This window comes from Cnephaeus nilssonii (genome assembly GCF_951640355.1).
Source record: "Cnephaeus nilssonii genome assembly, chromosome: 5".
Classification (NCBI taxonomy): domain Eukaryota; kingdom Metazoa; phylum Chordata; class Mammalia; order Chiroptera; family Vespertilionidae; genus Cnephaeus; species Cnephaeus nilssonii.
This window is the reverse complement of record NC_137076.1, coordinates 4,362,760-4,388,460: the sequence shown is the minus strand read 5'-3', so window position 1 is coordinate 4,388,460 and position 25,701 is coordinate 4,362,760. Positions and strand designations below refer to the sequence as shown.

At 55.5% G+C, this 25,701-nt stretch overlaps 1 protein-coding gene across 1 annotated transcript in view; it reads left to right on the top strand.

Annotated features, from left to right (window-relative positions):
• Positions 1-2,987: 2,987 nt before the first annotated feature.
• SEC24D (SEC24 homolog D, COPII coat complex component) overlaps positions 2,988-25,701 on the top strand; it is a 65,400-nt gene continuing 42,686 nt past the window's right edge. The window contains exons 1-7 of the mRNA XM_079771076.1: positions 2,988-3,164; positions 5,088-5,245; positions 14,070-14,196; positions 17,614-17,753; positions 18,903-19,136; positions 19,398-19,525; positions 23,078-23,189. Of these exons, the coding sequence (XP_079627202.1) occupies positions 5,128-5,245; positions 14,070-14,196; positions 17,614-17,753; positions 18,903-19,136; positions 19,398-19,525; positions 23,078-23,189 (859 nt within the window). The 5' untranslated portion in view covers positions 2,988-3,164; positions 5,088-5,127. The remainder of the gene's footprint in view (positions 3,165-5,087; positions 5,246-14,069; positions 14,197-17,613; positions 17,754-18,902; positions 19,137-19,397; positions 19,526-23,077; positions 23,190-25,701) is intronic.

The window sequence follows — 25,701 nt, the reverse complement described above, 5'->3', positions numbered from 1 at the left end:
TCCCTGAAAAGTTGATGGCAATATGGAATTAGGCATACAAGAGTGAGTGGGGGCCATGCCTGTGTAGAATAGAGAGCAATGGGAATTAGGCATACAAGAGTGAGTGGGGGCCATGCCTGTGTGGAATAGAGATCCGTGTGGAATTAGGCATACAAGAGTGATTGAGGGTCGCGGCTGTGTAGAATAGAGAGCGAGGGAGGAGGAGCAGGAGAGACAGGCCTCAGGTGCCCTGTGGAGCCCACACCTGGGAACAGAGGGGGGCAGTGTGCCTGGATGCGCCTCAGGTTGCAGTGCAGCTCTGAGAAGGTCTTACCTGGGCCCATTTCCCACTGGGTGTCCCAGGTCGGGCAGAAACCCACCGACGATAGTGCTACCATCACGCTTAGTCGTTGGCATTGAGCTCCTGAGAGTGTGTTCCCGCCGGGGTCAAGGCTGTGGTGAGGGCAAAGGCAAGCAGCTGAAGGCTCTCGGCCACGTACAGTCCGTGGAGCAGGTTACTTTGAAGGGAGATTTGAGTGGTGCCCCTCCAGGCCCACAGAGCTGACCCTAACTACCCCATATGACACTCCCCACCGCCACTCATCCCTCCCAATCACGGGTGAACTGTGTGATCCATTATTTTTGTTATTTGAAATCTTGACGCTAAGGCAGTCGCAGGAGAAAAAGGCACAGCCGGTTCATAGAAAATAGCAAATCAGAGCGCTATCAAAGGCAAAAAAATGTAAGAGGTGAAAAGACCTTTAGAATTAGAATCGGAAGGTATATCTTCCACGTAACACTGAGACTAGTCACTCATTTTCTTTTTTTTTTTTTTTATAAATATTTTATTGATTTTTTACAGAGAGGAAGGGAGAGGGATAGAGAGCTAGAAACATTGATGAGAGAGAAACATCAACCAGCTGCCTCCTGCACACCCCCCACTGGGGATGTGCCCGCAACCAATGTACATGCCCTTGACCGGAATCGAACCTGGGACCCTTCAGTCCGCAGACCGACGCTCTATCCACTGAGCCAAACCAGTTTCGGCTAGTCACTCATTTTCTGAGCCTCAATGCATTGATCTACAAAATGATTGGGTTGAACTCAGTCCTCACTGTATATTTCCAGGAAGTTTTTTTAAATTTCTTCCTTGATCTCATTGGTAACCCATTCATTATTTAATACCATGCTATTTAGCCTCCATGTGTTAGAATGTTTTTGGGTGTTTTTACTGTAGTTGATTTCTAATTTCATTCCATTGTGATCTGAGAAGATGCTGGATATGATTTCAATCTTCTTGAACTTGTACAGACTTGTTTTGTGTCCTAACATGTGTCTATCTTTGAGAATGACCCAGGTGTACTTGAGAGGAATTCTGCAGCTTTGGGGTGAAATGTTCTATAAATTGAATATTGAATTGAATATCCATATCTCTAAAATCTCTTGCAGCTTCAAACATTTAGGAATTCAAAACTGCCCTCTGAAACCACAAGTTGTCCTGGTGACCCTGAGCAAGGGGTGAGGATGAATTTACAAATTCAGATTTAGTGGTTTTATCGGAACAACAGGCCAGCCAGTCATCACATGATGTTCCTATTTCCAAGTGACTACTCTCCTGCATTGTGACATAGCTGAGATGTGGCAGCTTTATTGCTCTTACAGGCTGGACTGCTTCAACACAGGCCAGAGCTTCCTAAATGCTACCAAAACGTTTTCATCCTATTGAGCATATAAAAAGCACATTTCAAACAAAACTTTCATTGGGGATTTTCGAACCCGACCAGTATTGGATGTGGATATAGGCGGGGCATCACGCCTTAGACTCCTAGCAAAGGAGCGTGGGCAGGAACCCTTAGTCTTCACCAGGCTGGGACAGTCTAGAAGGCCTGCAAAACTCCTGCAGCATTTCAGCATTAGCGTTGTCCCCGCGTAAGTTTTTACTGAGGCATTTCACCTGTAAGGGGACATGTCAAGTAGCTTGTACTTTCTTATAGCCCAGAAGAAAGTATATTTTGAAAACAAAATACTGTTCTGGTTTTACTTTTGTAAGTTTGATCAGAGTGGTAGCTATAGCAAAGCTAGAGTTGGCTGAAGGCCTTTTCTTTGTAGGAGTGGTGTGTGTGTGTGTGTGTGTGTGTGTGTGTGTGAGAGAGAGAGAGAGAGAGAGAGAGAGAGAGAGAGAGAGAGAGAGACCAGCAGGCAGATGGTCGGGAAGAGCTAGAGGGTTACCGGGTCTCACATAGGTGGCCTTTCTTTCTCAGCTGTCTCACAGAAGTACAGTGAGCTGAACACTGGGTGTGATACACGTGCCAGTCCCTGTTTTGGGGCGGGGTCAGACATCCTACGTCAGAGACCTGGAGCCTGTAGACATCGTTGAAGGAATACACAGAAGCCCAGCAGTTCCAGCTCCAGTGAAGACAGCTCCCCCCATACTTTTCAGCGGGACATCCTTTCCTCCCGTTTCCACGCCGCAGGCTGCCGCCTCCACAGCACTGCAGACCACGCCCCCCCAAACTGAGTCTCGGGGAGGTCCGGAGTCCTGTGCCCTCAGCAGTGGCAGCGCAGCTCCGGCGACGTCACAGTGACTCTAGAAACGCGTAATGAGTGAATGAATGAGTGAATGAATGAACCCACAGCCTGGAGCGAAAGAGTGAATGAACCCTCAGCACGCACCCCTTCCTTCCCGCGGGCTCCACGAAGAAAATGCCGCGCTGATTTAGCAACAGGGTTGAAAAGCTTTGACCTGTCGGACGGAAGCGAACAAACCAGACAGGAAAGGCGAAAGGAGGAAAAAGGAGGACCTGTGGCCAAAGCGGCGACCGGCTGGGTGGCCAGCCCCGCCCCGCCCCGCCCAGGCCCCGCCCCGCCCAGGCCCCGCCCCTCCAGATCCGGCCCCGCCCATTCCAGGCCCGGCCGCGCCCCCTGCCCCGCCCACGCCCCGCCCACGCCCGGCCCTGCTCCGCCCCCTCGGCGGCTGCGCGCGTGCGCCGGCGGGGGGCGCGGCCGGGCTGCGGGCGCCGGGAGCGCGGCCGGGAGTTTTGACGTGGCAGTTGCCAGCCGGGCTGAAGTCCGCGCGCCGCGAGCCTGCGAGGAACCCGCCCGGGAAGGCGCGGCACGGGAGCGGGAGCGGGAGCCGGAGCCGGGACAGCGGGCGCGGGCAGCAGGCGCGGAGCCGGCGGCGGCAGGTAGCGCGGGGCCGGGCGGGCGCCCCCCGCACAGCCGGGTGGGCGCAGCGGGAGTGGGCGCGGGGCGGCCTGGCGGGCGCGGGACCCCTCCCTCTGGCTCCCGGCGCGGCCGTGCAGTTCGGGACCGGCTGCGGTGGGCCAGGGCGCCTCCCGCCCACCGAGCCCGGGCGCCGAACTGGTGCCGGTGTGCGGCAGACCCCCCACGCCACCCCGTGGGCACTGCCAGCGGTTTGGGCTCCGGATGCACTGGAGCCCCCTCTTGGGGCGGGGTGCTGGGAAGATGCACCGTGGAGACGTCCGCGGGCTCGGGACAGGCCCACGGGGACGGGTTGTGCAGACCGCGCGGAGTCCGCACCAGGGGCACCTGGGCCGAGCCGTCGGGGGTCGGATGCCCGGCCGCCCTGCCAGGTGGCGCCCTGCCGGTCCCGGGAGCTGACTCAGCTCCTGTAACTCGGGCTGAGGAAGTTTGACGTGGCGGCTGGTGCGCGAGGAAGCGACGCCTCCGGGGCAGCTCGGGGACAGGGACACCCCCTCCCCCGTCACAGCGATGGGGCGCGAGGGAGGCCCGCGGGCTCCCCCAGCCGGGTCGGAGCCATGGCCGCTGCCACGTCTCCCTCTGCGGCGGGGCAGGGGGGGGGGCATTGGGGGGGACAGTGATGGGCAGGCCTTTGCTCCGCGCCTCCCCTCCTCTCCTCTCCCCTCCCGGCCTCGGACGGGAACGGGGATTTTAGGATATTTCTATGCGGTTGCTTTAATTCTGGAAACTTATAGTTTAAGGTGAAAACGAAACCAAAGGAAGTTGCCATCTCCTGAATATAGATCCAGAGCGAGTCTGAGGAGGTGTCACCCTGCATCCTTTCCTTTAAAAGGCATCGTGGTAGAATAGCAGAAGGAAGAGGATCCTGTACTGCGTGAGGAGCCAGCCTCTCTCCGCTGGGAGGAGAGGGCACCGAGCCCAGAGAGGCTCCTTCTCTTACTCCGAGACACACAGCCAAGCACTGGCCCGTTTCCAGAGAAGGCCCACCTGTTGCCAGCATCCAGAGCTTTCTCTGTCTGTGAAAATTGTTAGAACACTCAATTCCATAAAATGCCTCTTATTTTGTGAAACCTGGAAGAGTGGAAACATTCAACAACTTGATGTTGGTTTCTGAGTAGAATCAAGAGGGATATTTTGTATTTGCGACTCTGTGTGTGTGTGTGTTTGTGTGTGTTTGTGTGTGGTGCCTGCCTAAACACATGTGAAATTGCACTTTTTCCTTAGTTCCTGAAATACATGTGCATATGTTCCTAGAGGTGTGACATTTAAATCAGAGAGTCTGTCATCTTTGCCCGAGAAACTACTGACAACTCTCAAATGGTTGTCGGCTGCCACCTGGCTTGGTCCACGTATGACTCATAAGTCCATGATCGACTCTTTATCTTATGCTGTGTTCGTTGGACTATTGATTTCTCCTGTCCTGACGGCCTGGTTAAAGTTACTAATTAGGATGGCACTAAAAGCACAAGCGATAGGACGTCTGGTTTCAGACTACGGGCAGTTGTGCTGGTTGGCAGTTGACTGGCACCGATTCTGGCCTGTGGTGTGCTCTGTGCTGACCTGGGCCCCGGAAACCAAAGGCACAGAAATAGCAGGTACCCTTACGACACTGTCTGTGAAACATTTGGCCTTCCGGTGAAAAGGCGGTGGGCAGCTGTTGGGATTTCATGCCTGGGCATTTGCCCAGGACTTCAGAAGTGAGCTCCCGAGCCCTGTGGAGCTGTGGTTAGAGCTTTTCAGGGGAGAATGGTGTGAGATGGTGTCCAAGATGTCCGCTGTACCTGATGACTGCACCTGCCCTCGAACCAGAGAAAGTTAACTGCTTCCCTTTTAATAGCATCGAGCCACTCCGCTCCTCGGTGACAGCGTTTTCCCCTCTGTTGCAGGGTTCGCTTGTAGAGCTGTCTCCTGGATGGTATTTTCACAATGAGTCAGCAAGGCTACGTGGCGACACCCCCCTACTCTCAGTCGCAGTCTGGGATGGGCCTTTCTCCACCGCTCTACGGCCACTACGGGGACCCCTCTCATGCAGGGGCTCCGCCAGGTAAAGTCACAGGCCTGACCTGTATGCCACGGTCGGCCGCGTGCCATCTCCTCAAAGAGTGGCCGGGGGAGTCTGGGATGGCCAGCGTGTGAGGCGGTGCTTGAGATTGCAGGGTCACCTGGGAAAGGCTGTCGGAAGGAGCCTGCATCCTCAGCGTGGCTACTGCATGGAATACAGCAAGTTTGGTTTTTAAATTCAGATGGAAACAAAGAAGCTTCCTGAGTGTTTATTTTAGACTTGCTCTTACTTTTAATCAGTGGTGTGATGTTATTGGAAACACTCAATAAAAAACAATATCTGTATCCATAGGCTAAAGTGGGTTTGGCAATAATATTATAAAATCAATTTTGATTTTGGGAAAGTATCATTAGATCTGCACACTAAAGATTACTCAATGATAACAACAAGGTAAACATGGCCTTGAAGTTATTATTGAACAATATTGGTTGCTTCGGAATATGATACCCGGCAGGGAATCTTGGCTTTAGGGGCGAAAGGGGGGGGGGGGGAGGAGTAACAGAGGGACTCCCATAGCCCTGGTGCCAGTAACACCACGAGGCCCTCCCTTTGTCAAGGGGCTGCTGGGAGACCGGGGTCCAGAGTCAGGAGCGAGGCGAATACTAGCTTGTTTCAGGGCTGATGGGCCCACATTCCTTGGAAATATTTGTGTAAGACAGTTCTCTCGGCTTCGGAGAGAATGCTGAGCAATTCATTTCGAACGCTTGGTAGGAGTGGGCTGTGTTTGTGTTAAACAGTGAGTCTCTGGGGCTCAGGAGGCATGGCTCAGACGTGCAGGGCACAGGGATAGCAGGGACGGAGTGCGGGTAGCAGGGACGGAGTGCGGGTAGCAGGGACGGAGTGCGGGTAGGTACGGAGTGCGGGTAGCAGGGACAGAGTGCGGGTAGCGGGTACGGAGTGCGGCGGCGAGGGCGAGGAGCTCAGCACGGAGGCCCCTGGCAGCAGCCACAGGGAGTTTGCTGTGGACGGTGCTCCGAGGCTGACTTTCCTGCGGACAGCCCCTTATGGTTCAGTCCACCGCTAATTTTGAAAAGCCTGCGATGAGGCACCGTTGTCTGGTCCAGACCAGTCCTCCCCAACAGCTGCAGCCTGTCTCTCTGGGTCCTTTAGGAGCCATTAGCCGTCTTTCTCAGGTCTCTCTGTCTGGTGGTTCATTTCCCTCAGGGTTATGCATCAGGATAATTATATAAGTTACTCTTTTCTGAGTGCTCACTAAGTATCAAAAGCTGGCCCCCAAAACTTCATGTGCATTATCTTATTGAATGTCCACTCAGAGTAGATGGTTAGCCTGTTTGGCGGTTAAGAAAACAGTGTCCGGTATACTGTGACTAGTCCAAGGTCACACAGCTGGCGGTGTGGCCAGGATTCATACCCTGGTGCACACTAAGTGTGACACTCAGCATTCCCACCCCTCTTTCCTCTCTCCGCAGCCTTTTTCCAAGTGCTCACTTCACTCAGGGACTCTCACCCTTACCTCTCAGCCCCCCGTGGCTCCGCGTCCTCCCCACTCCGTAGCCTGGGCCTCATCCACGGTCCCTTCTCCCACCAGGCCATCGGCGGCCTCCGGTTCCGGGATACAGCAGACAGCGTCCTGTCCACTGGTGAATCTGACCGTTTATCACGTTTGTTCCTTCCCAGCCCTCGCGTGGTTTCCGGGACATGTCCTTTGTGACTCTTCTTGGTGGCTTTCTGGCCACATCTTTCTAAGGAGCCCCTTCTACAGGCTGTTACAGTTGCTGCTTCTCCTTCCTTGTCCCGGCTCCCCCCTTCCTCCTGCAGTGGGGTCCCCTGCACTGCCTTGTCCCTGTGAAGAGCTGTCCTCAGATCTGCCCTCAGCTCCCAGGTCTCTCCTGTGCTCCGCACCGTCTTTCAGGGGCTCACTGTTGACGCAGGCACTCCACACTCATCATGTCCAAACAATCCACGACTCTTTTTTACAAAAGCCATTCTTCCTGGCGTTCTGGATCTCACTCATTGGCAGCATCTTCCATTCTTTCAAATTAGAAACTTTCACTGTTAACTTAACTCTCCCCTTTACCTTCTCCAGCCCCATGGGTCCCCCGAAGTCTTCTGAATAATTGTCAGCATCTTTCCCACCTGCTCCCTCCTCTCTGTCCTCCTGCCATCTTCCTGCGCAGCCGTCGTCCCTCACCTGGTTACTAAGATGGTCTCACAACCCCCATCTCTCCCAGCATTGCCATCCCAGCCCCGCCAGCCTGGGCCGCAGGGCTTCATTCCAAATCCAGTTCTGACTCCGTGGGCTTCAAACCTTTTGGCTTCCCGTTGCCCCGGTTAGAGTGTGAGCGCCCCGGGCCTTCATTCACCCTTTTCTCTTTCCAGCTCACCTGCCCACCCACACCGTCACCGTCACCGCAGGGCACCGGGCTCTCCGTCACTGGGAGGCTGGTTTGCACTTGTGCCCTGACTTGCACTCCACTCTCCCAGGAAGCCAGTCCAGGCCCCGCCTTATCCCCAGCAGGGTCTCCCCCACGTCCTCCTTCAACCGGTCTGGAGGGTGCCTGCAGGCGTTTCTGCCCACGGCCCTTCCTCAGGCTTACTTATGAATCCGCTGCCACTCCCGCGTTTCCTGACACCTGGGCGGGCCTGCCGTCTGTGCTGGTGGTGACCGACAGGCCGCTCAGACAGGCAGGGAGCGCGCTCGGTGAGCGGCCATTCCGTGAGCGGTGAGTGGCCAGCGGCTGCGCTCATCAGCCAAGCACCCTGTTCCCAACGTGTAAGTCGTCTCTGTGGGTCAAATCCTTCCTGCTTCCCCGCTCTCCGGACTCAGTCCTCAGGGGGACACCAAGCTGCGGACTCTGCCCGGACCCCTGTCGGAGAACTCGGCGGATGGTTTAGGGCTGTACTGAATTGGCCTCGCCTTTCTTTGTGCTCAATAACCGTAGATCCCTGTCTCGGGGCCTCACGTGCCTTCTCGTCTGGTCTCCCGGTGATGCTGTTGTTGGCTTTCGCAGACACAGGCAGGCGGTTGTGGCTTCTTGGAGCATCTTTCTCCCGTAGACCTGGAGTGCGGCCTTGGTGTGCCTCCTCTCACGCGTGCTTCCGCCTGTGCCTCGGGGAATGCCAGTGCTCGGGCCCAGTGGAGCAGGCGTGCTGAGTGCAGTGTGCTGGGCGATGTCGTGATGAAGACAGCACACCTGCTCTCAGCCGGTGCCCTCCGGGTGGACAGGCATTCGGGGCGGACAGCGACCGTGCAGGGAGCACTGTCACCCGGGAGGGGAGGGGCGGGAGCACAAGGCAGGGCACCCAACCAAGACTTAGGGCGGAAGGGAGCCTGGAGGGAATGTTCTGGAAGATGAGAGTTGGCCGGTGGGGAGGCCTGTGGGTGGCACGTTAGAGGAGCAGCGGAGGGCGTGGCGGGCTGTCTGGAGCAGTGAGAGGGGCCTGCAGGGGAAGTGGGGCCATCTGGAGACTTGGTGTCGTTTATTGTAAGGGCAGTGGGACTGGAAGCATTCTAAGCTGGCAGGGTCAGGTCCATGTGCGATTCAGGAAGAGTTCCTCTCCACGGGAGGGGGAGGAGGAGGAGGCGGCTAGGGCACCATTTCAGGAGCCGGCTCTCGCACCCTCAGGGTTTGGGGCCCCGGTTCTTTGCCCTGGGAGGCCGCGCTGTGTGCGCTGTGCTGTGTAGGACGTTCAGCAGCGTCCCTGACGCCTGCCCATCTGACACTGGTGCTCGCCCGCCACTCACCCCCTGCTGTGGCAACCCGAAACCCTGGACTTGCCGACCCGACCGTGCCACCCTGGTTGGGGACCACTGGTTTGGCAGCTGAGAGGCAGAATGTGGGCGTCCTGGGGTAGGCTGGGGCTGGGTGGGGAGGCCTGAGGAAGAGCGGGCTCCAGTGGGGACGCCACCGCACAGGGCCTGGGCGCAGCAGTCATTGCCTCGGGGGCTTATCTTTGTGTATTCTAGAGACACGTTTCCCACAGCGGTTTTTAACTTGGGCTTTAGTTTGTCAGACCCAGGGCCAAATCCAAGGCACGTGTTTCTGTGATATTTTGGTCGGGTTTCTTTGCTGATAACAAACCACTCTCACAGAAGGGATTTGTTAACTGGCATTAGGATGCTTAGAGAATATTAGAGGGAGCCAAAGAGCCAGGCCAGGCACCCCCACCGGGCTAGTCCATCAGCAGCCACTGCCTCTCCCCAGAAGCCCACCCCTACCTGGGCCAGGGCCCACTGCCTCTCCCCAGAAGCCCGCCCCTGCCTGGCCAGGGCCCACTGCCTCTCCCCAGAAGCCCGCCCCTGCCTGGCCAGGGCCCACTGCCTCTCCCCAGAAGCCCACCCCTGCCTGGCCAGGGCCCCCTAGCTGTGTGGCTTTGCTGAGTTTGGAACCCATGGCAGTGCAGTTTGTCAGGAGTCTAGGAAATGGAGACTCTCCTGCTCAGGACCATCCCGAGAGGCGAGCCAGAGAGGAGGTGGAATCGGCAGTGAGTGCGCCAGGCTGCCATACCTGCCTCTATATGGAAGGCGGTTCGTGGTTTTGATATTTCCTTTTGGCACAAGCATCTGTAGTTCTTTCCCATGGTCTGGTTTTCCTTTCCTTTTAAAATTCTCACATTGCTCCATAAAGAACCTGATTTCTCTTCATTTCTATCGCTTTTCAATGCTAGCAACTGGCCAGGGAGACTGGGCCTTTGTAGATAACGCTGATCCTCCCTCCCTTTGCCCGAGGATAAAGTCCAGATGGCAGGCAGGACTTTGTAGTCTGACCCCAGCCAACAAGACAACCTCTGCGCGGCTCTTCCCATCTGCATGGGGAGCCCCTGCCGTTCCATGTCCGTGCTCTCCCGCCTCTGCCCCAGCTCTGTTCTGCCTGGGATCCCCTCTCTGTCTCTACCCTAAGAAAACCCCTCTCAATCTTGAGTTCCCTCAGTCCTTCCTCTGAACTTCCTGTCTGTGCAGGAGACCACTCCCTGCTAGCTCAGTCCTGAGGCACAGAGTGTGCACTGACCAGGGGCGAGTGTGAGCCCTGCTGTGGAGGCCATTTCCAAAATAAAGGGGAAAGAACTTCTTAGTGAGATTGGGGTACAGCACAGGTCTGCTTTCGGAGAGAGAACTGTGTATATCTCCCACTTACTCTCCCCCCGCCCCCTTTACACCCCTCCACTCCCCTCTTCCCAGCCCCAGCCCCTCCCCTCCCCTCCCCTCCCTTCCCTTTAGGTCTTCACTAACCTGGCCGTATCCATGAACTATGCACATTATGGATGTATTAAGAAGCTTTCCAGTTTCCCCCTCACTACCAGTCTCTAACTAAAAGCATTAAAGCCCTTTTGAAGCTGTTACCTCTTTCTCTTTCCTTTAACCAGTGTCATGAGTAAGCCTTGTGGAGACAAGGCCACCAAAAACTTTGGTTGCCTCCCAAAAAAAAAATTGGGAGAGAGAGAGATGCCCAACAACCTTGTAACGCATGCCTCGGGTAAAAGCAACTCCTATTACACTGACGGTGACTAGTTTCTGCATTTGAATAAAAATTTCCAGCTTATCCTGTAAATAGCAGTCTCATTTTCAGAACATATAAGTGGAAGAAAATTTTAAGTTACTCCTTTTTCAGCTTGAATTTACTCTTGAATATCGTTTTTTCTGTCTAGCTTCATTTACATATATGCAAATTTTACTGTGGAGTTTTACTAGAACAAGTTGCTCTTAAAATCTTGTCTAGGAAATATTCTTTTCTACATATACATATACATTTTGTCCTTGGGGCTAGCGGATTCAGGATGGGGGTGCCCGGATTTCAGGGCGGGGTGCCTGTGGGCTTAGGCCTGCTGAGTCCAGTAGGTAGGTGGCGAGGCTGGGCGCCTTGTTTTGGTTTTTGTTATGGTTTCGTTTTTAGAAACAAAAGTTGATTAACGTGCATAGCGCATCCACACAGGAGCACCCCAACATGAGTAACTCCGAGAACTGGTTTTGATTCTCTGGACACGTGTGTGAGGGGTGTTGATGAAATTGCTACTTCCTTCCTTATTTAAGACATGAGACTATCTTTGGTTTCTTGTAATGCATGTATTAGTTACTATTTTAGTGTCGTGAATTTTCTGCTTTTGTCCAAAAGAGTGTTTTTAAATAAAAATGCAAGTGTGCATACGTGTTGTTAGAATATAAATTCTTGAAAAAAGGAGGGCAGGGCGTGGCCAGGGGAGAAGGCCTGGGATTTGCTGGGGGTTACCTTGTACCCAGGCCTTGTTCCAGACACCCTCAGAACTGCCCTCAGACTGGGCTGTATCGCCCTGGTGGTGGTGGGACCAGGCTTTGAGGGGTACGGTGTCTGCTCAGGGCCACTGCTGTTTGGTGCTGGGGAACTCAGACCCCCTGTGCCTGTAAGCCTCATGTCATTCTCATGAGCTGGGCTTGGGGTTTAGAACTTCATATAACAATGTATGTTGTTATAAGAATCATGTACTTGGTTTTATTCTCGGTATATGAAAAACTGCTAAATAAAGCTGACTGTAAAGTTAATATGAACTTTTTCTTCAGTTTGAGGAATCCTGTTTTAGCTGAGAAACTTGTAAAGATGTGGGTATTGTTCAGGAACACCGCCCCTCCCCCGCAGTGTTTCATTCTAGATTACTCCAGCATTGGAACGCATGCGCACGAATGTGCTATGATGCATTGTCAGAAACTCTTCTGGGCAACTGCAGGGTCTGGGGACTAAACTTCCAAGAGGGACACAGAGGAAAGTGATGCTGAGTGTGCAACACCATCCTGAGGGCATTTGCAGGCGGGGCCGCTTGGAGACCGCTGAGGGCCATGCCGGAGGGCGGGGCGGGCCCACAGGAGCTGAGCGGGCTGCGGCCAAAACAAGCAGGCGGAGTGGGGAGCACAGACATGCACTTTCTCTTTCGGTCCTTTCAAAACGCGGGGGGGCGGTAAGGGGGTGTCCCAGGTACTCTAGAGTAAGAGGGCAAACTGAGTCCTCAAAGACAAATTCTTGCGCAGCCCACCATCTGCTAGGCAGCCCCTGGCTTCTCTCCTGTGCCACCTCTTCCAGAGCAGAAAAGAGGACAGTGTCTGAGGACAGGTCTAAGAGAAACCTTTAAAGACCGCGCGGAGAAGAGCGGCTTGTAAGTGAAAATCAGTCCCGGCCTGAGCACCTAGCGTCATATGTGAGTACTGAGGCCCCGAGCACCTAGCGTCATATGTGAGTACTGAGGCCCGAGCACCTAGCTTCATATGTGAGTACTGAGGCCCCGAGCACCTAGCGTCATATGTGAGTACTGAGGCCCGAGCACCTAGCGTCATATGTGAGTACTGAGGCCCTGAGCACCTAGCGTCATATGTGAGTACTGAGGCCCCGAGCACCTAGCGTCATATGTGAGTACTGAGGCCCCGAGCACCTAGCGTCATATGTGAGTACTGAGGCCCAGGAGCACCTAGCGTCATATGTGAGTGACTGAGGCCCCGAGCACCTAGCGTCATATGTGAGTGACTGAGGCCCCGAGCACCTAGCGTCATATGTGAGTGACTGGGGCCCCGAGCACCTAGCGTCATATGTGAGTGCTGAGGCCCCGAGCACCTAGCTTCATATGTGAGTGACTGGGGCCCCGAGCACCTAGCGTCATATGTGAGTGCTGAGGCCCCGAGCACCTAGCGTCATATGTGAGTGACTGGGGCCCCGAGCACCTAGCGTCATATGTGAGTGCTGAGGCCCCGAGCACCTAGCGTCATATGTGAGTGCTGAGGCCCCGAGCACCTAGTGTCATATGTGAGTACTGAGGCCCCGAGCACCTAGCGTCATATGTGAGTGACTGGGGCCCCGAGCACCTAGCGTCATATGTGAGTGCTGAGGCCCCGAGCACCTAGCGTCATATGTGAGTGACTGGGGCCCCGAGCACCTAGCGTCATATGTGAGTGCTGAGGCCCCGAGCACCTAGCGTCATATGTGAGTGACTGGGGCCCCGAGCACCTAGCGTCATATGTGAGTGCTGAGGCCCCGAGCACCTAGCGTCATATGTGAGTGCTGAGGCCCCGAGCACCTAGTGTCATATGTGAGTACTGAGGCCCCGAGCACCTAGCGTCATATGTGAGTGACTGGGGCCCCGAGCACCTAGCGTCATATGTGAGTGCTGAGGCCCCGAGCACCTAGCGTCATATGTGAGTGACTGGGGCCCCGAGCACCTAGCGTCATATGTGAGTGCTGAGGCCCCGAGCACCTAGCGTCATATGTGAGTGCTGAGGCCCCGAGCACCTAGTGTCATATGTGAGTACTGAGGCCCCGAGCACCTAGCGTCATATGTGAGTGACTGGGGCACCGAGCACCTAGCGTCATATGTGAGTGACTGGGGCCCCGAGCACCTAGTGTCATATGTGAGTGACTGAGGCCCTGCGCAGTCGGGCCCTCAGCGGTTGTCACCAGGTCTGAGGTCCCGAGCGACGCCTGAGCCGCAGGCTCTGCTCCTCCCCGCCTCTCTCCTGCTGTAGCCACACGCTGGCCTCTTGGGGCTCTTTTCACAGTGGGAGTCAGGATGCTTCATGCTTGTACCGTTTTTTCCAGACTGATTCTCTGCTGACCAGTTGGCACCTTCCATGTGCCAGAGCTTTGTGTGAAAGGCAGCGTGTTCTGTGAGGGCGCCGCTACAGACGCGGAGGCTGCTGCTGCGTTAGTGCCTGTTCAGTGTGAACACGCTTCCTCTCTTTTCTGCTCTCTGTCATGGCCACGGTCAAGTGACACTGATAGGCCTGATGGTTCACAGACAACTGGTCCTAACGCGTTCCTTCCCTCCCACTGAGGTCTTTGCGTCCAGTCTCTGCATGTCCGGCCTCCTCTGAATCCACGCCCTTCCCTTGCAGGTGCGATGAAGCCAGCAGGGCCCATGGGGGCTGCGCCTGGCGGGGTGCTGCCTCCGGGCCCCCCGCCTCCTGGACCACATCAGTTTGGCCAGAACGGAGCTCATGCCCAGGGTCGTCCTCCCCAGAGGTGAGTGGGACGGATTGCAGCCTCGTTTGTCTAGTCCACGAACACTGTCTCAGGTCCCTCCAAACCCACGTGTTTATCCACGGAAAGTTTGACCTCCTGGTCTGGCCTCATCCTCGAAAGCATCTACTGGCCGAGTGGCCCGGGACACAGAGCTCTTAGAAAGCCAGGAGGGACAACTCAGCACTGTGGTAGGCGGCGGGAACCCACCAGGTGCCGCCCAATCCTGGGGCTGCAGCCTCGGTGCCCGGCTTCTGCTGGGAAAGAACTCAGAGCGAGACCCAGCCTGTAGGAGACATTTCCTGGGTCAATGGCCGAGGGGGAGAAGCGGTTCCTGGAAGAAACAGGCTGAGGAAGCACGTTGTGGAGGCAAAGGCAGGGCCCTCGGAGCGCGGGAGGGAGAGCTAAGGGCGGTTGCCTGGGTGTTGGGAGTGGGGGGAGGGGAAAGGCAGGGCCTGCTCCGGAGGGAATGGCAGACTGGGCCCTCTGTCCTGAGGGCTTACGGGCGGGCGGAGATTTTAGGGGAGGTCCCAGGAGAAAGTGTCAGTAGAATACTGAGCAGCTTTCAGGGAGTGGTCTCCACTGATTGACGGGCTGGCACCAGGGCAGGGGTCATTATCCAATGCGGCTGGTCCTGAGGTCAGCGTGGCTGGTTTTATTGCTTCTCTGGGCCTGGAGCTGACATACAACTGAGGCCTCGCTGTGGTCTCGAAGGAGGAAAGGTCAGGGGTCCAAACCGAAAGAGCAGCAATATGCTAGGGAGGAAAGGTCACCCTGGGGGCGGGGTCCCACCCGCAATTGCTTCTCCCTTGCTCCCGGGGCTTTCCACCCTGCTGACCTGCACCTGCCCATGGTCCTTGCTCGCTCATGTCTCACTGCCTACAGCTCAGTACATGTTAGAAATACATAAAAGTTACTGTGTCAGTACCAGGCGTTTTACTGTTTGGTTATAGGCATCTTATTTTAGTTTTGTATTAATCTCTCATTTCTCAGATGTCAATGGCCCGTATCCCCAATACAATTGTAAACCCCCTCGTCTCTCAATTCCTTTACGGAACTGAGCGCAGTGCCTGCAGGTGCTTGATAAATATTTAAAAATTAAATCAGAGGCGGCCCAGGGGAGAGAGTGGATTTGCCGTCCAGTGAGGGCCCCGGCGGCCAGGCGGGAGGGAAAGCAGCACAGGAGGGAAGCCGGGGCCGCCGGGAGGTGGGGTGCTCCCAGCCTGCAGCCCCTCCGGACTGTCCCTGGGAGGGAGCCTGTCACCCCGCCCCCCTGGAGACCCGTGCTTGTGTGTCCACCGAGAGGTTGTGAGAAGCTGTGCCCAGTAGACACTGTTTGCGTGGGAATTTCTCCAAGGATCACCCGAGGCTGCTGTCTGTCAGCTTTCTTCCCCAGGTGGTCAGGCTGCAAGGTCGGGGCCCCCGTGTGAATCTGGGCCCCGTAGATAGTGGAGCCATTTCGTCACCAGGCCAAAGGACCCTGGTCCTCAGGTGGGAGTGCCCCCTGCAGTTTCCAGTCGGTTAATCTTCTGCCTGGTCTCTGTGAGGCTGCCGGTTCCTGGCTCCTGTTTGTCCTGACAGCCTTGGCGTGGGAGGGGCGCTGTGCGAGGCCGGAGAGGGCCAGGCAGGACACGGTGAGGCTGAGCAGTTGGCATGTGACTGGTCTGGGCAGGGTCAGAAGTCAGAGGGCAGACCCCGCAGCTCTTCCCGGTGAAGCCTAACGGCTGTGGGTCTGGTGCTGCTCCCGCCGCCTGTCTCCTGCTTCTGACCACGGGAATGGAAGTCTCCGTCTGTCCGTCCGGAGGGGAAATGGAAGTCTCCGTCCGTCCGTCCGGAGGGGAAATGGAAGTTTCCGTCTGTCCGTCCGGAGGGGAAATGGAAGTCTCCGTCTGTCCGTCCGGAGGGGAAATGGAAGTCTCCGTCCGTCCGTCCGTCCGGAGGGGGAAATGGAAATCTCCGTCTGTCCGTCCGGAGGGGAAAAGGAAGTCTCCGTCTGTCCGTCCGGAGGGGAAATGGAAGTGTCCGTCTGTCCGTCCGGAGGGGGAAATGGAAGTCTCCGTCTGTCCGTCCGGAGGGGAATGGAAGTCTCCGTCCGTCCGTCCGGAGGGGGAAATGGAAGTTTCCGTCTGTCCGTCCGGAGGGGGAAATGGAAGTCTCCGTCCGTCCGTCCGGAGGGGAATGGAAGTCTCCGTCCGTCCGTCCGGAGGGGGAAATGGAAGTGTCCGTCTGTCCGTCCGGAGGGGAAATGGAAGTGTCCGTCCGTCCGTCCGGAGGGGGAAATGGAAGTCTCCGTCTGTCCGTCCGGAGGGGAAATGGAAGTCTCCGTCCGTCCGTCCGGAGGGGAAATGGAAGTCTCCGTCCGTCCGTCCGGAGGGGAAGTGGAAGTCTCCGTCTGTCCGTCCGGAGGGGAATGGAAGTCTCCGTCCGCCCGTCCGGAGGGGAATGGAAGTCTCCGTCTGTCCGTCCGGAGGGGAATGGAAGTCTCCGTCTGTCCGTCCGGAGGGGGAATGGAAGTCTCCGTCTGTCCGTCCGGAGGGGAAATGGAAGTCTCCGTCCGTCCGTCCGGAGGGGAAATGGAAGTCTCCGTCTGTCCGTCCGGAGAGGGGCGGGAGAAGGCCTGGGGCAGTCCGCTGCTGTGAACTGCTCAGCATCGCGGACGTTTTTTACGGAAGAAATGTAAAAGTTGAACAGCTGCTTTGAAGCGAAGAGAAGGTGTGGGTCCCTGCTGCCAGCTTTTGGTTCTGTCCGTTTTTCCGGTTAGGCTCCTTGGGCTCAGTGAGCCACGGCCGTTGCCGGCAGGCGCACCTGGTGTGGGCGGAGCTCAGCGGGGTCTGGCTCCAGGGTCGGGTGAGCTCGCTCTCCCCGCTCAGGCATGACTGGCTGGACCAGGACTACCCTGAGCCTTGGTTCCTCACCCCCCCCCCCCCCCCGTACGTCAGGTGGCGTGAGGGGTGGCTGAGCCATGGGAGGGGCGCTGTGCACGGCCGGGCTCCACGCGTGGGGACCGGTCAGTGCCACATCCACGGGTGGAGACCGCTGCCTCTGTGGCTTCGGGTCCTATGGCCCCACTCGTGACAGCTGCATCTAGGAACCCCCTGTGGTCCCAGCCAAGCACCCGCAGACCTTGCCCCTCTCCTCCACATGCACCTGCTTCCACGTGAACTGTGAATGAAGGTCAGGGGTGGGGCGAAACACGCAGAGGTCAGGGAAGTCCCGTGTGCAGGCTCAGCCCTGGGGTTACCAGGATGCTGCTGCATGACTCACCCTGAGCTCAGCTCCAGAACATGGAAGACAGCGCAGACATGTCATTTCCCTGGTGCCCACGAGAGGCGCATTTAATTTGACAAGTTATTGGTGTTCGTGGTATGTCACGTGCCCATGAACCTCCATGGTCTATTTAACATCCTCTTTCTCTCTTAGATTTCCTCCACCTGCCAACAGCGCGGCACCCTCCTACGCCCCTTATCCACCCGCGACACAGTCATCGTATCCGAGTGCCATGCCCGCTGCATCCGTCTCCCAGCTGGGCAGCCAGCTGGACACCATGCACATCAGCTACGGTAACCGTGCCACTCGCGGCGCTCCTGGGCCGCCTGCGTCCGGAGCACGTGAATGAGGAAGGTTCTCTCTTTCCAAATGCACGTAGCCCTGGCGCGGCACGCCCAAGTCGCATTCCGGACTTTTTGATATTGCTCATCTGTATTGTGAATGGCTGTAATTAATTGCCCCTGACCATGCTGCCATTTATTTTAAGGTAATTGAAGGACCCTAGGATGCCTTACCTTCAATACACAACAGAAAACACAAAATGCTGATGTCACAAGCCTTAGGGCGGTGAGCTTCCTTTAGGAAACATGAGGGCAGCTTAGCCTCGTGCTGTGTGGGCCCTCAGTGAGAGGTGTTCCCCGAGCGCTGGGTCCCCGGAAAGGGCCCCGGTGCCGGGGCGGCAGAGCGGTGAAGGGCGAGAAAGCGGGGCCCGTGCGGAGTCCCCCGCGGTGCTGGGTGCTCGGACCCAGGGGCTGTCTGCCCTGATCACAGCACAGCCAGCCCTTTATCTTCGCGAAGAATGTTTCCGTTACTTAGCGTTAGTGTCAGATTTATCAGTGGAAAAACCCTCAGAATACTTCTTATCTCTTACTGATTCCAAATGGGTAAGTCTCCAGTGAAGCAGCGCACGTTCACACACGCAGGAAAGGGAAATGGTCGGGCTTTACAGCTATTCCAGTATGACTGGGAGGCGTGTCCGCGGCCCGCCGCCTCCCTGGCCTTGCCTACCGGGTTCTGAATCCGCTGCATCGGGAACAGCACAGGATGCAAATAACGGACCGGCTGTGTGGTGACCTTAATAACGCCTGTTGCGTAACCACTGTTACGTGTGTCCGTCTCCTGTGTGACTGTCTCGATTTTGTACCAGATGCCATTCCTTCATTAAGGCATATATCATACAAAGTCAATGCAGCTGAGTTAAAACTTAATCTGCTCACTTCTCACTAAAATTATTGATGCTATCGTTCCCCTTTAAAATGTCCCCGTGTGAGATGCCCCAGATGACATCTGTGTCGCTTGCTGAGTGAAGGTGTCCTCCTGTGGCCGAGAAGGAAGTGGGGTTTGTGGGGTGCTTCTTGCTTCACGTCAGGAAAGTGCCCGCCGTGTCCTTGGCGGGTCAGAGAGAGACGCGGTGTGGGCTGACTGGTCGTCTTCCCGCACAGGTTCGGGCATGGCCCCCCCTGGCCAGGCGCCCCCGGGCTCCCTGCCCGCACCCTCGGGCCAGGGTCCTCCTCCACCTCTGCAGCCGTCCATTTTGCAGCCTGGGTCCCAGGTTCTGCCCCCACCGCCCTCTGCACTGAACGGCCTGGGCGCACCACCCATGCCTCCGAGTGCCCAGCTGCAGCCCCCGCCTCTCCCGGGACAGACCCCGGGCACTGGGTACCCCCCGCAGCAAGGTAAGGCGGGCAGGGCCAGGGCAGGGCCTGGTGGTCGGGGGCTACCCTTCCTGGGAAATCGGCTTTGTTCCTGTTCCTGGGCCCTGTCACCAGCTTTAAGGGAGGGGGCTTTTGAACAGCGTGGCCACTGAGAAGAAAGGGCTCCCTGCCTGTGCGCAGGCGAATGGCGCAGCGTGCCTGGCTGACCAGCAGGGCTTTGCCCGTGGGCCCCACCTCTGGATTTGGATTCTAGTGATTTCTCTGTAAAATGTTTCCACACAGGCAACTATGGCCCCCAGATGCCAGGCGCCCAGCTGGCGTACCCGGGAGGCTTCCCCGGAGGGCCTGCGCAGATGGCGGGCCCGCCCCCGCCCCAGAGGAAGCTGGATCCTGACGCCGTGCCCAGCCCCGTAAGCACCCCTCTCGCTCCTCAGTCTCCCTCCCAAAGGGCCACTCTGTGCTCATCGTTCCCAGACACTCTCCGGGGTGCGGCATCTCCCCGTCCCTTCGGTGGCGGACACTCACCACGCAGGGGAGGCTTCCTTCCTGTGTGGGGGGCAGAGGGGTCATGGCACACGGGCTGTCCGTGGGAGAAGCAGCCCATGTAGATTTCCCTTTGACAGTCTATGAACTTGCGGTATCTGCTAATGTATTTATTATATTGGCAGTATTTATTATGTTCAATGAGTCAGTAGTAGTAAGAGTGTATCCTGTATACACATACTATTTAAATAACTAAGGGACCCTTTTTAATAAGAGTAAGATCTCCGTGGAGAGTGAAAGCATATTGCAGTTCGCATATTAAACAACAAAATTATTTTTGAACCAAAGAACTTATATACATATATGCATAACCCATGGACACAGACAATAGTGTAGTGAAGGCCTGGGGGTGGTGGTGCGGGGGTGGGATGGAGAGGGTCAATGGGGGATAAAAGGGAGGACATATGTAATACTTTCAACAATCACGATAAATTTAAAAAGTTATTTAATATAGACTTAGAGCTATAACTTCATTATTTTCCATCCAAGAGGAGGATTGCTCTAGGAACTGTATCAGTCAGCTTTCACTAAGTTACTCTGTGTAACAAATAACGCCCAGCTCTGCTCACAACGGCAGAGATTTGCTGTCACCTAAATGGCCTGCAGGCTCCACAGCTGCAGTTTGGCCCCTGCCCTTGTTCCAGATTCCCGGGTGAGGGGACATCCCCTTGGGGGCGTGTCATTTTATGGCAAAGGGAGAAAAGGAAGAGGGCTGTGAGGGTACAGAGCTCGTAGAGCTTCCAGTCCCACGTGTGCCCCAGGACGGCCTCTCAGCGTCTGCTGGGAGCTGTTAGCAATCCACGCTCAGCTGCACCCAGGCCCACTGAAGCCAGATCTCTGGGGGCTGGATCTGTTCTCACGAGCTCTCCGGTGATTCTCTGGCATTCGGGAAGCAGCTCCCTCAGTGATTCCTTTCTCGTGGCTGTAAACGAGAGTGCGGATAGTCCTGGTCAAGATCTTTCCCTGAACCCAGATTCTAACCCCCTCTTCTAGCTCCTTGGCCAAAACACTCGATTCTCTTTCTCACACGCCTTCCGGTTAGCCCTTTGGCTGACTCTCTTGGTCCTGGTCCTGGTCCTGTCCTGGTGCCCCCGATGTCCCCGCCTCTCCCTCCCACCTGGGTTCCGGGCAGAGCCTCCTGTGGGCCAGGGCTGGTAGGTAGACATTCCCATGCCTGTGGAATGAATGAGTGAACGTTAACAACAAAGCAAGAGCAGTATGCGCTGTGATTCGTCCTGACATTGAAATACGTACAGGAAAATCAGTCCGGTGGTACTTGTACCCTAAAAGCAATAAAATAGCAATGCCAGGTGGTTAGGTTCCTATCACCACAGTAGCGTGCTTTTGCTACTAACGACATCCTCGCTTCTGGAAAGAAAGGATAACATCCTGTTCACTGAATGCCTGCTGTACAGCAGTCAGCTAGTGCTCCCCGCCCACAGCCCCGATGGTGCCCGTGCCCAGCCCCGGAAGTGAGGCCCTGGTCTCCTCCTCAGGACTCCCTCTCTCCCTCTGTGTCTGCAGGAGCCTGTCAGACCCGAGTTCTCCTGCCCCTGCTCCCCAGGTCACATCCCTGCCCTTGGCAGCCCCGAGACACACCTTCGTGCCCCCCCACGCCCCTCCCCCATCCTGTTCACTTTCCCAGAGAACGCCTCTCCCCTCCCCGGTCCTTTTCGTGACCCTGAGCACGATCATGGCAGATCGTGTGAGAGCGGTTCCCGGGGCTCCTCTTCGGGAGGGCGGCAGCGTCTCCACGTGCTGGTGGCTTGGCTTTGTCAGGAGTCACTGTCACCGAGTCAAAGCCCGTGAAGCACAAGTCACACTCAGAACCTCTGTTGGAATTTCTGGTAATAAGTCTCATCTCCAGACCTGCTTTCTGAGCACATACATTCGAGGTCAATTTAAAAAGCGATAATATATATTTTTTTAAATTACTAGAACTGTTATAGTATTTCTTACTCTCTTCGTAGTATTCCAGCCAATATGTAGATTAATTTAGAAATGTAATTACCATGTATGACATCCTGTCTTTGGAGCCAGTGCTTGTAAATTGCAAATGGCTAATTTAAAAACAAACTTTTTGGAAATAATCTATTTGAAAACTAAGAACCATCTATGTTCAATATATAGATTACATGATTTTTATTTCACTGTCATATTTGACACTTCATTGGTGAAACCATTACAGTAAATGTTGATAATATAAAATCTATTCCAGTTTTGAATGAACCAGGTTATTGTTGAGCTATAGAAACTGTGGCTGAAATACGGAATGTAATTAGTGTTTTGATTATCCTGTTTGCCTCCTGTGTCTGTCCATGCTAGCTTGAGTCTCATCTGTGTTCCACAGTAATTATGTTTGGAGCATATTCTATATCTTTAATTCAATTAGAATCCCAGTCCTCTGATTTGAATGAGGGAGACAGGATGTGTAGACTTACAGGCAGGCGGAACCGGTGTCTGGCATGCCTTCAGACCCCTGGTGTCAGCGCCAGCCAGCCTGGAGGGGTGAATTGGGGGGTGGGCAGGGCACCATTTCAGAGTTTGGGGGAAGACAGTTTATTATTGTGAATAATTTCTTTTGGAACATAAAAAACTATATATCTTCCAAAGCCACGTACTTCAGTTTGACACTTGCCTTATTTCTCCAGTTTTCCCTCTTTCCTCTCTCTTTGTCTGACCCCGCTCTCGCTTATCCCCATGGAGAAAGGAGGTGGCAGGGAGAAGAGAGAGGAAAAGAATTCTTAGGGTTCCCTCTTGTTTCTTCTGGTTCCACACAACAGCTCCTGCTCATTGTTGTCACCCCAAAGCAAATACAACAGAAAGACAATGTTTGTCCCTCAGTTTTTCATCACGAAATGTTTTCTTGGAGAAATTTCTGAGGTTTCCAAATGAAGCGACTTGTGTTCTCTTCTGACTGGTACCCTGTGGGAACCCCACCCGGGACACTGTTCGTCTCACGTCTCAGGGAGCAGGGGGTGGGGGGCCAGAGGGTGCTGAAGGCCAAACGGGATTTGAGGAACTTAAGGCTTGTTTGGGTCGTATGTTGTAAATCCTTTCGTCTACACTCATTTTTAGCCTTCTAGACTTTTCTTTAATTGCAAAAATTATTTTCTTTAAAAAGTTATTTTCAATTTATTTTCCTACCAGATTTAAAAAAAAATGTTTATCTATATCCCAATAAACAAATTGAATAAAAATAAAGTTCTCTGAAGGGTTGGGTCAGAGCTCAGAGTATTAAGAATAGAATTTGGAAGCTACTGACCTAACGCTGTCATAGTCAACATTGGCGAGACATACGACGTGGTAGTTTCTAAGGAGAATTTGCTCTGCCATGAGCCCGTGTTTGTGTGAGTAGTGAGAGGGCCGAGCATGTGGAGATGACATGACTAACTTGCTCTTGCTGTCTTCTTGATCAGATCCAGGTGATCGAGAATGACCGAGCCACCAGAGGGGGACAGGTGTATGCCACCAGCACCAGAGGCCAGGTCCCTCCCCTGGTCACCACAGACTGCGTGGTGCAAGATCAAGGTATTTACTCGCAGCAATAGTTTTGATTGAGGTTTTACAATTTTCGCAGCAGCATTATTATTATTTTTTAATATATCTTTATTGATTTCAGAAAAGAAGGGAGAAGGAGAGAGATAGAAACATAAATGATGAGAGAATCATTGATCGGCTGCCTCCTGCACACCCCAAACTGGGGATTGATCCTGCAACCTGGGCATGTGCCCTGACTGGGAATCGAACCGAGATCTCCTGGTTCAGTGGTCAGCAAACTCTTTAGTCAATAGAGCCAAATATCAACAGTACAACGATTGAAATTTCTTTTGAGAGCCAAATTTTTTAAACTTAAACTTCTTCTAACGCCACTTCTTCAAAATAGACTCGCCCAGGCTATGGTATTTTGTGGAAGAGCCACACTCAAGGGGCCAAAGAGCCACATGTGGCTCGCGAGCCGCAGTTTGCCGACCACTGTCCTGGTTCATAGGTTGACGCTTAACCACTGAGCCACGCTGGCCGGCTCACAGCATTATTTTTAAGCTCGTGCACTGATCCCTTCAATCGCGCCTTCACTGATGGGAACGTTTTTACGGGTGATTCTGTGAAGACCCGTCTGCATCTCTGCAGAGCCTGAGGGGGACAGGGCTCTGTGGTCCAGCCACGTCACTCTGTACGTGGGACCCACGTTGGTACTTAAGCTCTCCAAGCCTCAGTTTCCCCTGCAGCGCCGTGCTCACCGCAGGGTGCACCGTGAGGAGGTCACACAGAACAGAGAGCCCCGAGCACAGCGTCAGTCACCCAAGTACAGAGGTGGGGCTGCCAGCCGAGGTCTCATTTCGGGTGAGGGCAGAGCACCATCACGGTCTCAGAGGGTTCTTCACGCTCACCGACGGGTGTATTAGCCGGGCCCTCCCTTGGTCACCTTAGTCGCTGCACAGGACCTGGAGCGCGGCATGGGCAGAGCGTGGGGCTTGAAGGCTGGAGATGTCGGCAGGCCGCGTCCCTGCCAGCCGCGTCTTGACAGCAGCTCCTTTAAGATTCTGGGTCTGTGTTCCCTCTTTTCAGCCAGGACGAGGAGCGCTGAGCTCTGTCACGACTGCTCCCTGTCTGCTGTCACTCAGTCCACGTGTCAGCCTCGAGCAGGGTTGATCTTCCCGGAACATAGTGTCCTGTTGTTTGTGGCAGTTAAAGTTCACCCTGATAAGGTCGGACACCTAGACTACGAGATGCTGTTTGAATGGGTCATGTACTCGGCCCTGGAAGTATAATGTCGTTGTGTGAACACGCATTTTGTGCCGTCTCAGAGTTGTGGAGCCAGCCGGTTCTAGTTGGGGGTCTCCCCTCCTCCCAGGTCTAGCCTCTGAGCTGTCCTCAGTGCTGTCCAGGCAGCAGCTGGGGCAGAGGGGCTTTGTGGGGAGCCTCCCATGCCTGCACACCTGCACACCTTGCACAGCGGCACGCCTCACACACCTGCACACCTCGCACAGCGGCACGCCTCGCACACCTGCACACCTCGCACATCTGCACACCTCACACACCTGCACACCTCGCACACCTGCCTGCCTTGCACACCTGCATGCCTCGCACGCCTTGCACGCCTCCCACGCCTCTCACACCTGCACACCTCACACACCTGCACGCCTCGCACACCTGCACACCTGCACGCCTCGCACACCTGCACGCCTCGCACACCTGCACACCTGACACACCTTCACGCCTCGCACACCTGCACGCCTCGCACACCTGCACGCCTTGCACACCTCGCACACCTGCACACCTCACACACCTGCACGCCTCGCACACCTGCACGCCTCGCACACCTCGCACACCTGCACACCTCACACATCTGCACGCCTCTCACGCCTCGCACGACTCGCACACCTGCACGCCTCGCACATCTGCACGCCTCGCACACCTGCACACCTGACACACCTGCACGCCTCGCACACCTGCACACCTGACACACCTGCACGCCTCGCACACCTGCACGCCTCGCACACCTGCACGCCTCGCACACCTGCACACCTGACACACCTTCATGCCTCGCACACCTGCACGCCTCGCACACCTGCACGCCTTGCACACCTCGCACACCTGCACACCTCACACACCTGCACGCCTCGCACACCTGCACGCCTCGCACACCTCGCACACCTGCACACCTCACACATCTGCACGCCTCGCACACCTGCACGCCTCGCACGACTCGCACACCTGCACGCCTCGCACACCTGCACGTCTCACACACCTGCACACCTCACACACCTGCACGCCTCACACACCTGCACGCCTCGCACACCTCACACACCTCACACACCTCGCACACCGGCACGCCTCACGCACCTGCATACCTTGCACACCTGCATGCCTCACACACCTGCACACTTGCACACAAATCCAGGCTCCTTCCTACTGCCCACTGAGCTTTGCTCCTCTTGCCTCTGCACCTCAGCATCGCCCACCCTCAGTAACAAGTGAGAACTAACAGCTGTCCCAGGTGCCTGCCTGGGAAACCCCGCGTCTCTTCGGAGGCTTTGCT